The 17,034-nt window shown below is 42.4% G+C and overlaps 1 protein-coding gene across 1 annotated transcript in view; it reads right to left on the bottom strand.

Moving 5' to 3' along the window:
• Positions 1-17,034, bottom strand: part of PTPRM (protein tyrosine phosphatase receptor type M) — a 570,916-nt gene that overhangs the window by 411,898 nt on the left and 141,984 nt on the right. The window contains exons 6-7 of the mRNA XM_065889474.1: positions 11,208-11,382; positions 3,798-4,091 (exon numbers count right to left, since the gene is read on the bottom strand). Coding sequence (XP_065745546.1) covers positions 3,798-4,091; positions 11,208-11,382 — 469 coding nt within the window. The remainder of the gene's footprint in view (positions 1-3,797; positions 4,092-11,207; positions 11,383-17,034) is intronic.

Raw genomic sequence — 17,034 nt, 5'->3', positions numbered from 1 at the left:
AAATATAAAACTGTATCCCTCCGATTTTCGATTTACCAGATAAGTAATCTCAGGCAACAAAATCAGGTTGCCAACATCGAATTCTTTTGAATGAAAATGTTAAAAGATAATTTTTTTTTCACCACGGGCAGTTAACTTGTATTAACTACCTGTGACGGGTAAGATTCTGTCCTAGGCATCTTACATACACATTAGCTCCTTCAGGCTTCACAGCCACACTAGGAGATACAACACTATTATTACCACCCCTGTTTCATAGATAAGACAAGAGAAACTCAGAAAAGGTACGAAGTCTTCCCAAGGTCACATGTCTAGCTCCGTGCAGAGCCAGGACTCAAACGCAGGCAGCCTGGTACCAGAGCCCAAATTCTCAACTGCTGACTCCAGCTGTAGTATCCTCAGGCACCGGCATCTCATGAAAGTGATATTTTAGCATAAAACCAGGCTGGAAGCTCAGAATAAGAGTCAGTCTTTCAAATTTAACCTGTTTAGCTGTATGAAAAACTCAGTGGTTTTCCCCCCGTTTGCTCAGATTTTTGCAAACGTCATCACAGACCTCCACTGCCCAGCAGAGCACTCGATACGCATGATTAGGGAGAATTTGGAAAAGGATAAAATAAAAGTGAACTCCGAGACGTTCAGGGTAGAAATATACACTGGATCATTTCATTAGAAAGAGAACATAAGACTCTTCATGTTGAAGAGGCCTTCGGGTTCAGCCAGCTCAATACTCTCACGAGTACAGAATCTCCTGCAATGCCAGGTTCTGCCTGAACCCACCAGTCACTGGAAACTCATTATGCATGACTTAGCTCTTGTCAAATCTGCACAGACACCCTGCTCGTCCCCACTCTCTTTCTCAATTCTTCCATCATTCCTCAGTGGTTGAGCAAAGTTCCAGAACATTTCCTATCCTGGGTGCTTTCCCTTGAGCACAGTCTATTCTGTGCTTTCTCTCTTAAAATGTGGGGACCAGAAGTAAGTGTGACAATATTAGGGAGGCTTCCCAGCACTGGTAGAAAAAGACTATCACCACCTACAACATAGGCTTTGCTTTCTTAATGCAACCTACACTTACATTAGGGTTTTTTGTTTGTTCGTTTTTTGTTTTTGTTTTCTGGAAGGGGTGGTGAGGCAACAGCATTACAGAGTGACTAACAGAATATGGACCGTACTGTAGATGCATATGTATTTAAACCTAATTCTCAATCTCTTTTTTATATGTGCTGCTGCTAAATTTTATTACTCTAATTCCAGACACATACTCTTGGCCTTTTAAACCACACGGGATGGATGCCCAATTATTCCTACTACCTGTCACCCTATTGGATTCATCCACTGTTCATGCCTGGCCAAGGCCGTTTTCCGTCTTCCATCTGCTTTGCAGAATGCTCAGTGTCTCTCTCAGGTTTTGAGATCCGTGACTCGCTCTTGCTGAACCCTAAACACTCGTGAATCATCTGAGGAAGAGGCCGGGACTAGAGTGTGTAGCATGCACCTTACCCCTTTTCATTTTTCAGTCTAGAGTGTGTAGCATGCACCTTACCCCTTTTCATTCCGTCCTGCATACCACGATTTCACACGGCTCACCTGAGCAGTCAACAAGCTCTCCTGCAGATTTTCTCTAAAGTCTCAGTTCAACAAAGTGTGAAACTGTATTTCTTCTGACAATAAAAGGCTCATTCAACTTCCCTTTCCTCACCCACCCAGCACCTCCCCCTCTCATTTCTAGCTTTGACCCGCTCACCTAACATATTTCTATTTCCTAAGATTGACTTGTTCGACCACAGCTTTTTCAAAAATGCTCAATCCCCGTGCAGGACAGGTATGCAACAGTGTCCACGGCAGGTTACAAATGGTAAGAGGAAAAAGCCTGCTTTCTCATCAGGCTTCCTTGCTCAAGTGAGATTAAACCTCTAAGGCACAGGGCTGGCATGCAGATATCCATTCAGGATTGGTTTTAATGTTTTAAAAAAGGACTGCCATTCTACTATGAAAGTGTCTGCATTTACACACCATGCAGCCAGAACAAAAAGCCTTCTTGAAAACAGATATGCACGCCTTATATTTAGGGGAAATGTAGACAATAATCATGTTGATACCTGAAATGTACAGGCATGAAACCAGGAGAAAAGACAAAAGAACAGAACTGAAAACAACAGGTAGGTGGGGTTGTAGTGACCAGAATGACAGATTGGGTCCTTTCTCCAGCCTAGACAATGGGATTCTAACCTTCTTTTGGAGAGGAAGGAAGACGATCTAGCACCATGCCCCCAAACAGGATTCCTCAAAATAACGCCGAGTGAAAGAACGCAAACTTATTGCTCACAGATGCGGGGAGGACCGCAGGGGCTTCTATTTCCCTGCTCCTAGTAAGGGGGTCACAGTATTGGCCCCAGAGACTTCAAGAGGCAGTTATAAAATAAATAACAGATTTGAAGGCAATTCTTATATTGTAAAGTGATAGATACAGGGTTACACAGCTATTGTTTGCATTACGACAGATGATAGATTATTTCAAAAAAGGCAGGGAAATTTTATTCAGTGAAAGAGAGATGAGATGACATGGTACAGAGAAGTGAGGAAGAGAAAGTGTTGTCAAACTCCTTTCTCCTTGGACCGCCCATGGCGGCTGTGGGAATCACCACAGTTCTTAGACCAGAGGCTCTGCGCTGAGCGTGATGTGACCATGGGGGCGTGGGACATGGGAAACAGACCTGGGTGGACAAGGCAGGCCCAACAGCACATACCCCAAGAAGAGAAAGGGTCCTGTTCCCTCTTCTAACAAAAATAGTTTTACAAAAATAATTTTTTTCCATGAGCTTTGGGCTTTTCGAAACTATACAGTCCAAATTATGAAGAAAGAATGAAGCAGTTACCATTGTTAAGGTTTAATCATTTCTCCTACCAGACAGGGTTAGACTGCGCTCTGAGTACTTTTAAATCTTAAGAGGAAACGAAACCTACTGATAAGTGTCCTCTTAAATAATGCCACCCGAAGAATCAATTATCTCCATAAAAATTTCTTGAGTCTCCTCACCTCAGCCCTCAATTCAGTGCAAGAATCTGTATTTAAATGATGAAAGAACACTTCAGTATCCCAACCTGTCACTTCTCTCTACTTCCGACCCAAGAGCAGCCAGACAGAAACAGCACTCAAACCTCTAACGGGCTCTTTCTTTAGGGTCTGATTTTTATAAGACTCTGCATTTCTCTCTCCATCAACCCACAGAGCGGGCTCTGCACAGTCAATTAGAACTTTATCATCTAAGAATTTAAAGCCGGCCTGCAGTCCACAAATCACCCTGGCTTATTTTACAAATGGGCCCCATGTCATTGGCAAGCAGCCCCTCCATTCAATATCCGTCCATAAAAACACAGCTTTAAAGCTATCGCTAAGATGGAATCTAGCCTTCCAAAGGCCCTCGAGGCTACAAGCACATCAACAGGGAACATAAAAACAAAGGGACCCAGATGAGAGGCGTTGACCTATGAGCAGACATCATTAAAGCAAACAGTTTCTGTCAACTTTGGGATGATTCCCGTATGAATTAGGTGATACTCCTAGGAAGGTGTAAATTAAGAACGGAGGAAAAGGGGGCGGAGGCCTCCTGAGAGATACCAAGCCTTGAGGTTTGAAGTCCACAGGCTATTGGGTTGCTGTCCACAGGTGAAGGGACCTTTTGTACCCAGACAGGGTCCCAGCAGAGCTGAGGGAAGTGTGAGCCACCTGCACGGAGGTTGCAGGTCAAAACCCAGAAGACACTGACAAGTGGTCCCAGCATCCCCGGACTCACCAGCACACTTGGTTCTGGTTCTGAGAGCGGGTCCAGGAGAACCGGTGCCACCCTCCCCTGGCCGGGTGAGAAGCACGCTGATCTCATACTCTGTGTCCGGGTCGAGATGCCCGATCTTGTAGCTCGTGGAGTCCACTGGCTGCCGGTCGCTCCAGCTCCCGCTGGCGGTGCAGTATTCCACCTCCCGGGCCACGATGGGCCCATCGCCATTGATGGAGTTGGCGTTGAGTTGGATCCACAGGTAGGTGGCCCCCACGGAGGCCAGCTGAGGGGGCGCGATGGGGACAGGGGGCTCTGAAAGGCAAACAGGAGGCCATCCTTCAGACACTTGAGAAGAGCTAAATGCACATCAATTACTAAAACAGGGAAGACATTAACATTTCAGCAATGAACTGACGAGAATGGTTTTGCTCAGGTTAATACGAAAAAGCATACTGAGGGAGGTTTGCGTAGCGTTCACATCTGTGAAATAAGCCATCTTTAAAACCGAAGCCTCCTCAGGTAGGTACATCCCCAGTTTGTTTTAGGACGCAATTCATTTTTCTCGAACAGCTACGTAGGCACCAAAGGATTTTTTTGTACTAAAAGTGACTTGTAAAAACTCTCTCAAGTAGTAGTAATTAAGCTCTAGAAGTCTCTCCATTGTCAAGAGTTAAAAAAACAAACAAAAAATAACCGAGTGTCTTCAAAATCACCCAAGGTATTAGTTATATCATTAAATTCAGTCTCCTTATATTTGTATTCCAAAGATATCATCACTTGAAAAACACGGACGAAATCATAGTTTATCTCATCATAAATGCATTGCCAGGATGACTCATTTTCCCCCCAAAAGCTATCCCAATGGACTCGTTCTGCTCCAGGAGCAGTGAGCACTTGGGGTGATAAAGTCCAGCACTGCCACTGTTCAGGGATCTTGCAGTAATGAGTCTTGTTAAAGCAGTGAATAGAAAGAAAAGCTCTAAAGCAAAGCACAAGTCATGCCCAGCTTGATAAAACTCTAAGCAATCAATGGCAAACGCTCTTTACAACCCAGGAAGGTCTCTCTCATTGCTGAAAACCTGAGACTGACTTCTTCTGGATCTTTGTCTGAGACAGGAGACAGAGGCAATCTTGTTTTCCACAGTGTATCAGGTGCCAGGTGAATGGATCTCCAGGCACCAAATAAAGGCATTCCACGTGCCAGTGTCACTGTGAGTGGCACCACACATGACATTAGGGAAGGAGATAACTGTATGAAATAATGTATTTCTATTTAATGCATCTCCATCGGAGAAAATGTTGGCCCCTAAGATGATACCAGGTAGATCCCTAGACCATCAAGAAACCAGCAACGCAAGTTCCTTTTGTTGCGTTGGGGCATCTTTGTTCTTTAACGTATTCAACGTGTGCTAAGTCATACTGACTTTTAAAATAGCTGGGGAAATCTCATGAGACTGAGGCTAAATGAGACACTTAAAAGATGAATTTTATTTGGGGGACCATAAATTTAGTGCAAATTTACTAAAATATTGTTCCTATTATTTATAAACTACAACTTTGTGCTAGCTCTTTGTTTGTTTAGATAGTTTTGATTCAACTCATAATCCATTTGGAGTTTATTTTTGTGTATGGTGTTAGGGAGTGTTCTAATTTTATTCTTTTACATGGAGCTGTCCAGTTTCCCCAGCACCACTTATTGAAGAGGCTGTCTTTTCTCCATTGTATACTCTTGCCTCCTTTATCAAAGATAAGGTGACCATAAGTGCATGGGTTTATCTCTGGGCTTTCTATCCTGTTCCATTGATCTATATTTCTGTTTTTGTGCCAGAACCATACTGTCTGGATTACTGTAACTTGTTACTTATAATAACTTGGTTATTTAGTAATGTATTGTTTATCCTCCATGTGTTTGTGTTTTTTATGTTGCTTTCCCTGTAATTAGTTTCTAATCTCATAGCGTTGTGGTCAGAAAAGATGCTTGATATGATTTCAATTTTCTTAAATTTACCAAGGCTTGATCTGCGACCCATGATGTGACCTATCCCGGAGGAACGCACTATCCTGCAGGAACGTTCCATGCGCACTTGAGAAGAAAGTGTAATCTGCTGTTTTTGAATGGAATATTTAATTAAATATCAATTAAATCTATCTCGTGTATTACATCATTTAAAGCTTGTGTTTCCTTATTAATTTTCTGTTTGGATGATCTGTCCATTGGATTAAGTGAGGTGTTAAAGTCCCCCACTAATATTGCATTACTGTCAATTTCCTCTTCCATAGCTGTTAGCAGTTGCCTTATGTATTGAGGTGCTCCTATGTTGGGTGCATATATATTTATAATTGTTATATCTTCTTCTTGGATTGATCCTTTGATCATTATGTTGTGTCCCTCCTTGTCTCTTTTAACAGTCCTTATTTAAAGTCTATTTTATCTGATACGAGTATTGCTACTCCAGCTTTCTTTTGATTTCCATTTGCATGGAATATCTTTTTCCATCCCCTCACTGTCTGTCTGTATGTGTCCCTAGGTCTGAAGTGGGTCTCTTGTAGACAGCATATATATATGGGTCTTGTTTTTGTATCCATTCAGCGAGCCTGTGTCATTTGGTTGGAGCGTTTAATCAATTCACGTTTAAGGTAAGTATCTATATGTATGTTCCTATTACCATTTTCTTAATTGTTTTGGGTTTGTTTTTGTAGGTCCTTTTCTTCTCTTGTGCTTCCCACTTAGAGAAGTTCCTTTAGCATTTGTTGTACAGCTGGTTTGGTGGTGCTGAATTCTCTTAGCTTTTGCTTGTCTGTAAAGCTTTTGATTTCTCCGTCGAATCTGAATGAGATCCTTGCTGGGAGAGTAATTCTGGTTGTAGTTTCTTCTCTTTCATCACTTTAAGTATATCATGCCACTCCCTTCTGGCTTGTAGAGTTTCTGCTGAGAAATCAGCGTTAACCTTATGGGAGTTCCCTTGTATGTTATTTGTCGTTTTTCCCTTGCTGCTTTCAATAATTTTCCGTCTTTAATTTTTGCCAATTCGATTACTATGTGTCTCAGCCTGTTTCTCCTTGGGTTTCTCCTGCCTGGGACTCTCTGCGCTTCCTGGACTTGGGTGGCTATTTCCTTTCCCGTGTTAGGGAAGTTTTCAACTATAATCTCTTCAGATATTTTCTCTGGTCCTTTCTCTCTCTCTTCTCCTTCTCGGACCCCTATAACGTGAATGTTGTTGTGTTTAATGTTGTCCCAGAGGTCTCCTAGGCTGACTTCATTTCTTTTCATTCTTTTTTCTTTACCCTGTTCTGCAGCAGTGAATTCTACCATTTTGTCTTCCAGGTTCCTTATCTGTTCTTCTGCCTCAGTTATTCTGCTATTGATTCCTTCTAGTGTACTCTTTTTTTTTTTTTTTTTTGCGGTACGCAGGCCTCCCACTGTTGTGGCCTCTCCCGTTGTGGAGCACAGGCTCCGGACGCGCAGGCTCAGTGGCCATGGCTCACGGGCCCAGCCGCTCCACAGCATGTGGGATCTTCCCGGACCGGGGCACGAACCCGTGTCCCCTGCGGCGGCAGGCGGACTCTCAACCACTGTGCCACCAGGGAAGCCCTCTAGTGTATTCTTCATTTCAGTTACTGTATTGTTCATCTCTGTTTGTTTGTTCTTTAATTCTTCTAGGTCTTTGTTAAACATTTCTTGCATCTTCTCGATCTTTGCCTCCATTCTTTTTCCAAGCTCCTGGATCATCTTCTCATTATTCTGAATTCTTTTTCTGGAAGGCTGCCTATCTCCACTTCATTTAGTTTCTTTTCTGGGGTTTTACCTTGTTCCTTTATCTGGTACATAGCCCTCTGCCTTTTCATCTTGTCTATCTTTCTGTGAATGTGGTTTTTGTTCCACAGGCTTCAGGAATGTAGTTCTTGCTTCTGCTGTCTGCCCTCTGGTGGATGAGGCTATCTAAGAGGCTTGTGCAAGTTTCCTGATGGGAGGGACTGGTGGTGGGTAGAGCTGGCTGTTGCTCTGGTGGGCAGAACTCAGTAAAACTTTAATCCACTTGTCTGCTGATGGGTGGTGCTGGGTTCCCTCCCTGTTGGTTGTCTGGCCTGAGGCGACCCAACACTGGAGCCCACCTGGCTCTCTGGTGGGACGAATGGCGGACTCTGGGAGGTTCTCACACCAAGGATTATTTCCCAGAACTTCTGCTGCCAGTGTCCTTGTCCCCATGGTGAGCCACAGCCACCCCCCACCTCTGCAGGAGACCCTCCAACACTAGCAGGTAGGTCTGGTTCAGTCTCCCCTGGGGTCACTGCTCCTTCCCTGGGTCCCGATGCACACACTACTTTGTGTGTGCCCTCCGAGAGTGGAGTCTCTGTTTCCTCCACTCCTGTCGAAGTCCTGCAGTCAAATCCCGCTAGCCTTCAAAGTCTGATTCTCTAGGAATTCCTCCTCCCGTTGCCGGACCCCCAGGTTCGGAAGCCTGACGTGGGGCTCAGAACCTTCACTCCAGTGGGTGGACTTCTGTGGTATAAGTGTTCTCCAGTTTGTGAGTCACCCATCCAGCAGTTATGGGGTTTGATTTTACTGTGATTGCACCCCTCCTACCGTCTCACTGTGGCTTCTCCTTTGTCTTTGGATGTGGGGTATCTTTTCGGTGAGTTCCAGTGTCTTCCTGCTGGCAATTGTTCAGCAGTTAGTTGTGATTCAGGTGCTCTTGGAAGAGGGAGTGAGAGCACGTCCTTCTACTCCGCCATCTTGAACCAATCTCAATATTTAAATTTTGAATAAATTTTCTCAAAGGGAAAGAAGGAAGGAACTCAATCTATACTAAGTGATAAAAAGCAATTTAAAATATTTAATCCAAGTGAAAGGGCATGATAAAAATAATTCTAAATCAAGCCAGCAAAGAAACAATTTATATACCTATAGATACATATCATATACATAATTGATACATATATATGAATTCCTAATATATGTCTCCTATAATTAAATATGATATTGGCATATATGTATATATACATGAATTGCGGAGATTACATGAAATATCTTTATGTCTTTGATTACCAAAAGCAGTGGTAGGCATAAAACAGACAAGAATGATAGTTTAAAATGACCTGGGCTTCATTTGTGGGCCAGCATCAAATCAGGGAATGGCCTTAAGGAAGTTATAAACTCTTTGGACTTAAGTTTTTCCCATTTTGAAAAAATTAGCACTCTAAAAACATGCATATAAAAAGTATTCAATCATACAGGTGGCCTAAACATGCCATTATATATTTTATAGTAATTGTGTCAATGCAGTGCTTTATTTAATTAGTAGAATCCAGCATGTTATCTCATTTTGAAAAATCAAATACATGCAAAATATGGCCATAAAAATTATAAATGGAGGAAAAGTCAAACTCCAGTTTTGAGCCATATCTGCAAGCCAATTGTCACCAGCTGTGGCAGGGTGCAGAGAGGCAAAGGGTGCCCGGACATTTTATCACCATGACCCACGCTGTCGTAAGGCAGGAAAACGTGTGGCAGAAATGTGAGTAAGGACCCACTCAGCCTCTGTGCTTATGTGTGCTGTGGCAGACTAGAAATTTCTGACTTGCTTAGAACTCCCAACAAATTAACTTTCCCACAGAGGCAATTTTTAAAGAGGTGACTAGATTTCTATCGTACTGATTACAAAGCACCACGCCTCATGGGGCACGGGCACAGTTAAGCACTGTAGCAACCAGAAATCAGAGAACAGAACACAGTCACAAAGAACGGGACCAAGATGAAAACTAAGTAACAGTGATGACAATAAAGAACTCAGCCGTGGCAACAGCGAGGCGGCCGTTCTGCTGGATCTGTTGGCAAATGGTGTCCATTTTCCACAAGGAAACCCCTCGCTTCCCCGAGAGCCTTCTGCAGGGGAGGGTGTGCACATCTATGCAGAGTTTTAGTTTTCTTACAGGTAAAACCTAAACTCGGAAACTAGCCAGACGGGCTATAGTTTCACTACAAACCCCAAATCACAGGGCTCTGGTGTGGCAAATTAGACCATGTGAGCAGATACTGCAGGGTGTGCTTCCTGGCTTCCTTCCACAGGACATTAGCCACTGCTGCAGATAAACAGTGCTGGGGGCAGGTTCCCCCCAAGCCGGGCGTGACTAACATTGGCAGAGCTGATGTCACAGCAGTAGCGTCTGCCCGGATCACCTATAGATTTTATGGCAGAGGCTCTGGTCCCAGAGATTCTGATTCAACACAGGTGTGGTAATGGTGGTAGAGAATAGGTGGGCAGGTATTTGTATTTTGTTTTATTTGGAAAGGTGGTTCAGCCACGCATTCTCAGATGAGGACCACTGATGGACTAGAACGGAGAATAAGAGCCACTCAATGCCCCATCATGGCCTGAACAGGTGCCGGCTGCCTACTAGGTCTCCCGTTCTAAGTGCCATTCACATACCTTTTGCATCTGGTCCTCCTGATGGCCCTTTAGGGTCGGTCACATTATTATGTCTATGTTAAACATGAGAAAACAGAAGCAACGAGAGGGTAAGCCATAGGACCACGCCCACACAGCTAGCTCTGGGGTTTGAACCCTGCAGTCTGTAAAACTGCTGACATAGAGAAATTTGCTGACAAAAGGAATAGTCCATCCAAAAGAGACCAAGTTTATGTTCCCCATTTAATAAATGCAGGGGAGAACACGTGACAAGCAGGCATCATTGTCTTCCCGTAGGAGGAAGCAGCAATGGCTTGCTACAAGGTATAAAAATGCCTCACGGTATATCTAAAAGTCCACATTCTGTCTGGGACCAAAAATTGCCTTACCAGCTTAATACTATAGAAACTCCTAAGTCCATGCACACACAAAAACATCAAACCAGCCAAAGGAAATTTATCCCCCCGCCTGTTTTTTACTCGTCTCCCACCTTCCTGAATATAATGACTCAATTTTTCGGTCATGCAAAATATAGTAATAGAACCTAACAGCAACATTATGAATGTTAACCCACTACTGTCAATGTGGCTTGTATGATATGACGGCGCATTTTTACACTGACACTGCTTCATTTTAGTAACCACCCTGCTATCATAAACACCGTGGCTGGGGAATATTTGCATTTTAAGTGATTTTCTATCAGTAAAAAAAATTTTATTCCTTAAAAAAAAATTTATAGGGTTGCAATCTCTGTACACAGAGTTGGCAAAAGAACTTGCCCGGAGCACATTCATTGCTTTGTATGCAACTGAACCAACATAAATAAAATACATTTTTCAAAACTCTTGCTCAGGTGCAAAATTTGTACTTAAAATGTAATCTATCCATACAGCCTGTCACCAAACTACTGTTCAGAAACAGACGAGGGTAAGTCTGAGCTTTCACCAAATCATGAACTCACAACCATCCCACATGTCTCTTTTAATAGACTATTTGGAGCTATAAAAATAACATTAAATACCTTTAACTACCAATTCTGCATAGTTGGATAGGCCAACTCCTCCATCGGTTCGAATCATGCAGCGGTATTTTCCAGCATCTCGTTTGGTTGTATTCATGACATTAAACGACGCTATGAATCGCCGGGAACTAGTCACCTTTATTTCCTTCAGAGGAGCATCCCGTACATCAATGCCCTGTAAACACGGGGATGGGGAGAGCAGAAAGAAACAATATCAGCTGTCATATGGAACCAGGAAGACATCTGAAGGCCCAGAATGGATGTTACTGATGTTACCTCCTTACAGATCTTGGTTCCACGGTTTATTACCCGTGGCAGTTGTTCCAGGAAAACAGGTACCCAGAAACTGAAATTCTGCCTCGATCAACACTTTCAGGATTTGAGGGATGCAAAATTAAGTGTTCAGAAATGTCTTTGGTTTTGCCCCTTTAAAGTGCTCATTATGTTATTCTGCCTCAACAGGAGGAGAGGAAAAAGCACATGGAAAAATTCTTCATTTTGCTCCCAAACTATCAACATTTAGTCTTTTTGTAATACTTAATCATTTTTTTTATACTTGGCTTGGAAACAAAATTAATTCGCACAATACCCTATGACTGACCTCATTTTATACATGAACTGATAAACAACTTATCAAGAGCTACATTAAAAATGTAAGTAGGTATTAGCATAAGTTCTGAAGGATGAGTCTCAGCTTTAGGATTTTCTTCCTGGAGCCATCAGAACCAAGCAGAAGTAGGTGCTTAATATTACCTGACACTGAAATGCTAGGAGAGAAGTTCCTTTGCGCATCCCACAGCCCAGGACCACACAAAGCAGGTTCCAATACTGGAACAGTGCTGTCTTTACACTATCCCAGAGACATTAATTAAGTCCTTAGTTACGCAGACTTGGAAATCCATTCTATGCTTCCCACAGTTTAAAGCCTCAAGAAAGATTATAGATTTCAGTCCTATATATTCTTTTTCTTACAATTATCAGGAAAGAGGCTATCTTTAACATGTTATTTGCAAGTATTAATGAGAAAACAATGGGCAAAGACCTTAAGGCAAATGCACGACACCAAGCATTATGTCCAATTATTCACCCAGCAACCATGCTGGGTGCCATCTACGTGCTGTCACTGTGTTAGGACACTAGGCTCACAACAGTGGACAACAGAAAAGTGGCCCCAGTGTTCACAGTAGCGCTTCAGTTGCTGGGGAATATAGGCTTGAAATGGATACATGATCACCAATGATGGCCAGGGCAGGTGGCTGGCAGAAATCACAATGAGGCCGTCTTTAGATATGGTGCCGTTTTGAGGAAGTGACATTGGAGCTGAGATCTGAAGGGTAAGTAGGAACTACCAGGCAAAGGGGAGGGTGGAAGAAAAGGAGTGCCCCGGTCAGAGGAGAGAGAACAAGAGGCCCGGGATGGTTAGAAAGAGCCGAAAGCTTTGGAGGACATCAAGGTGGCCAGTGGAACTGGGGAGGTGGGCGCACACCTGTGCATTCAGGGACTCGCAGACCGTATGAAAATGTTTGTGTTTATAGGTATGAACACGCCAGGCTACCAATAATAAAACTCACCTGTAGAACTCAGTGATTTATATTATGCAAAGCCTTTTAGAAGCTTTTGCTGTGATATTTTCTTTGTCAGTATGTCCTAACGGACATGAGTTTGGGAGTAGACGGACCAGGGTGCCAAACCTAACGTCAGAGTAATTTATGCTCCTGGGGCCCCCCTTTCCTCATCTGTAAGGGGACAATGCAACTGTCAGGGCAGTTGTGAGAATTTAAAGATATACATGCGCAAGGACACTTGCCTAATTATCGGGACCACAAGTCCCTGCCCGGATTCTGGACCAGCTGAGGGATGAGTTCAAGAAGAAAGGCGGACAGGCTGTCAAACACCTCGTTTAGTACCCGTGGACCTGGCCCTGAAGAATACGCAGAACACGGCCGATGCGCGGTAACCATCGGCTTGCGAGAACTGAAGCATGGAATTAGACTCACCCACCCAGCCACGGACCGCACTGCAAAACCACACCATCTCCGGCCCCCCACGTGGGGTGCTACTGGCAAACTCGCAGGATGGAGGAAGGGCTGCTGTGGGGAGTGAACGCCCAAAGAAGGGGCTGGGCCGGGCGTGCTCCCGGCTTCCGGTCCAGCAGCCGCGCGCGCAGAAAGAGACAAGGCATCCAGGTGCTGCGCCAGTACAGTTCCTGCCACAGCGAAGGAAACGTCCGGCCCGCGGAAGAACAGTTCCCACGATCTTTAGTACTAGCTATCAAAACAGCCTTGTTAATAGCTTAAAGAGTCATAGATCTGAATGTGACATTAAATATATACCTTATATATCCTATGTGAGTCTTTTTTATTACTAAATCCCCTCAATTTGGTCTGACAAAGGGCACTGAGAAGTTAAACAAAACAACATCAATCCAGCATTAATTAATACAACAGGAGAAAGTATTTCTCTCTGTATTTCATACATTGTCTCCCATCCTCTCCCCCAAATAAATATAATAAATAATTAAATTCTACCACTAGGAGTAACCTTAGACCTACTACTCTATAAAATTAAGTTTGTCTTTTTCAGACTGAAAAAAAAATCTAATCTCATTTTGAAAAAAAAAAAAGAGCCCTGAAGAAAGGCATACTTCACATTTATAATTATTTGTTTTGTTTATTAACAATGACAAAAACAAAAGGGCTACCTACTTATTTATTTACTTACTTGTGGCATGAATCTTGTAAGAATATACTTCTATAGTCGTCTTGTAATATTTGTCCTAATGAAATAAGCCTGTCTCAAAAGAATGTTTATTCAAAAGAATTTTAAAGTATGCCCTTATGGATCCCTCACAAGTATTCAAGGATGTACTGAGGGCAGTCAAGTTTAAGAAAACCTCTGTGTTGGATTCATACATATGTTGAGAGGAGCTTTACTTCATAGCTGTTGACTTCATGCCACAAATTTATCCTTTAAAATAAACAGCTTCAAACTAACAGCGTTACAGAACTCCAATGAGTCACATGAACTCTCAGGAATGGGACTTTTTTTTAAGCCCATGTATTTAATCACACAGAAAGTTAGATTCAGCTTCTTCAAGAGAAACAGTATATAGAAAGGAGAAAAGTGCTAGCTAGCAATCATTTTAGCTTAGAATCCATATGCTATCATAAATCTTGCTTCAATCTGCAGGTATTTTCTATTACATCATTCACATGTACGTGGATCCGAGCATTCATTCAACCCACACTTAGTAAACATCTTTTATGAGGCAGGCACTCTACATATACAGGGAGCATGGGGTTAAGAGAATCATCCCTTACCTAATTGAATCCATAGTCTGGTTAGAAAAACAGACAGGTAAGGCACTAATTAAACTACAGACCAAGGAACTGCCTGACACAGTAAACCCAGGAAAAAGAGCCTCCTCACCAGCGAGGAGGGTGAGGGTTGGCTTTCTAGAAAGCATGACTTGAGGCCATAACTGGGGATGCACAGGACTTTCTCAGGCAGTGAAGGAGGAAAAATGGAGCCAGTAATTGAGAAGAGCTCTGTAAAAGTCAACAGCCAAGACAGCTGAACTGTGGGGTGGTAGGTTTATTCTATTCCACTAGAACACAACATGCTCCTGGAATGGCAGGTGATGAGGCTGGAATGGTAGAGCCCACACCCAGGAATAGGACCTGTGGAGGGTTACAGCTTATCCTGATGCCAGGAACACAAGGATTTTTGTCAAAAGGGTGACATGAGCACATCTGTGGGTACAGTAATGGCCCAAAGCAAGGAGTGTGGAAGCCCAGCTGATGTCAAGGAAACTGGCTGTATTTTCTGCAAAAATCATAGTAACACATGACAAAAGGAGGGATGAGAGACAGGAAGGGAGGGATTCTAAAGCTATTTAGGAAATATAATCTATAAAAGTGGGTTACCATATGATCCAGCAATCCCACTCCTGGGCATATACCTGGAGAAAACCATAATTTGAAAAGATACATGCTCCCCAATGATCATAGCAGCATTATATACAATAGCCAGGACATGGAAGCAACCTAAATGTCCATCGACAGATGAATGGATAAAGAAGATGTGGTACATATATACAATGGAATACTACTCAGCCATAAAAAAGATAGAAATAATGCCATTTGCAGCAACATGGATGGACCTAGAGATTATCACACTAAGTGAAGCAAGTCAGACAGAGAAAGACAAATATCACATTATATCACTCATACGTGGAATCTAAAAAACAATACAAATGAACTTATTTATAAAACAGAAACAGACTCGTAGACATAGAAAACAAACTTACGGTTACTAAAGGGGAAAGGTGAGGGGAGGGATAAATTAGGAGGTTGGGATTAACATATACACACTACTATATATAAAACAGATAATCAACAAGGACCTACTGTATAGCACAGGGAACTCTACTCAATACTCTGTAAAAACCTATATGGGAAAAGAATCTGAAAAATAATGGATATATATACTGAATCACTTTGCTGTACACCTGAAACTAACACAACATTGTAAATCAACTATACCCTAATATAAAATAAAAATTAAATAAAAAAGAAAGAAATTTTTAAAAGTGGGTTACACTGCAGTACCATCTTTCTCTTCTAGTAGATTATAAGTTCCTCAAGGTCATGAAACAGATGTATTCATTTTGTGGACATGGGTGCACAGGGAATAGAGCTCAATTAATATTTGCTGACTCTAGGATTCATAGTGTCAGTGGAAAAAAGTTCCATAGATAGGAAAGAAATGTGAGATTGTTATATTAACAGACTTATGCCTGATCCTTACAACTGGACAGCGAATCTTTATTTACAAGGAATACCAACAGGGAAAAATAAAAGGATATTTTAGAGGATCTGTGTGCCCCTCTGTCAGCAACACTGCCCAGTCATTGTAATCATAGTAGGCAAAATAGCGGTCCCCAAAGATGTCTACTCCCTGGTCACCAGAACCTGGGAGTTTGCAGATGAGATTAAAATAAGGATCTATGGTATAAATGGAGGTATTTTGTAAAGTAACCTTGAAACTGTAATTTGACATGTGTTTGGTCAGGTTGTATCACGTTTAATTTGTTTTTTTTTTTCCTATTCTCTTTTCATTTGAAAACTATGTTAGCAATAATCAATTCAATAATTACCACATTCTGCCATTAAAGGATATATTAGCACCATCAAAAAATAATAATAATAAAATAAGGATCTAGAGATGGGAATATTATGCTAGATTATCCAGGTGGGCCCAATGTAATGATAAGGTAGGAGAAAGTAGGAAGGTCAGATGCAGAAGGAGATGTGACCAGAGAAGCAAGTGCTTTGAAGACTGAGGAAGGGACCATGAGCCACGAAATGCAGGAAGCTTCTGGAAGCTGCAGAAACAAAGGACAGATTCTCCCCTACAGCTTCCAGAAGGAGCCAGCCCTGCCATCACCTTATTTCAGGACTTCTGACCTCCAGAACAGTGAGATAATGAAGCCACTAAGTTTGTGGTAACTTGTTACAGCAGCAATAGGACAGTAATACAATGAATATCAAGATATTGAAAACTCCTGTGGTTTTTCAGAGATGCGCAATAGTCATGAATACTGATTTGTCAGAGTTACACAGCAAATCTTTAAGGCCAGTTTAGGTCTTATGGGCTAGCAACAGTTCTATTCAAAAGCTGTCACTGTAGCCAAAATAAAATAACAAAGTTGGAGGACTCACACTTCTCAACTTCAAAACTTACTACAAAGCTACTGTAATAAAAACACAGTGTGGTACTAGCATAAGGACAGACATAGACCAATGGAATAGGATAGAGAACCCAG

The sequence above is a fragment of the Phocoena phocoena genome, chromosome 13 (genome assembly GCF_963924675.1).
Source record: "Phocoena phocoena chromosome 13, mPhoPho1.1, whole genome shotgun sequence".
In the NCBI taxonomy this organism is placed as follows: Eukaryota; Metazoa; Chordata; class Mammalia; order Artiodactyla; family Phocoenidae; genus Phocoena; species Phocoena phocoena.
This window is presented reverse-complemented; position numbering and strand designations above follow the sequence as displayed.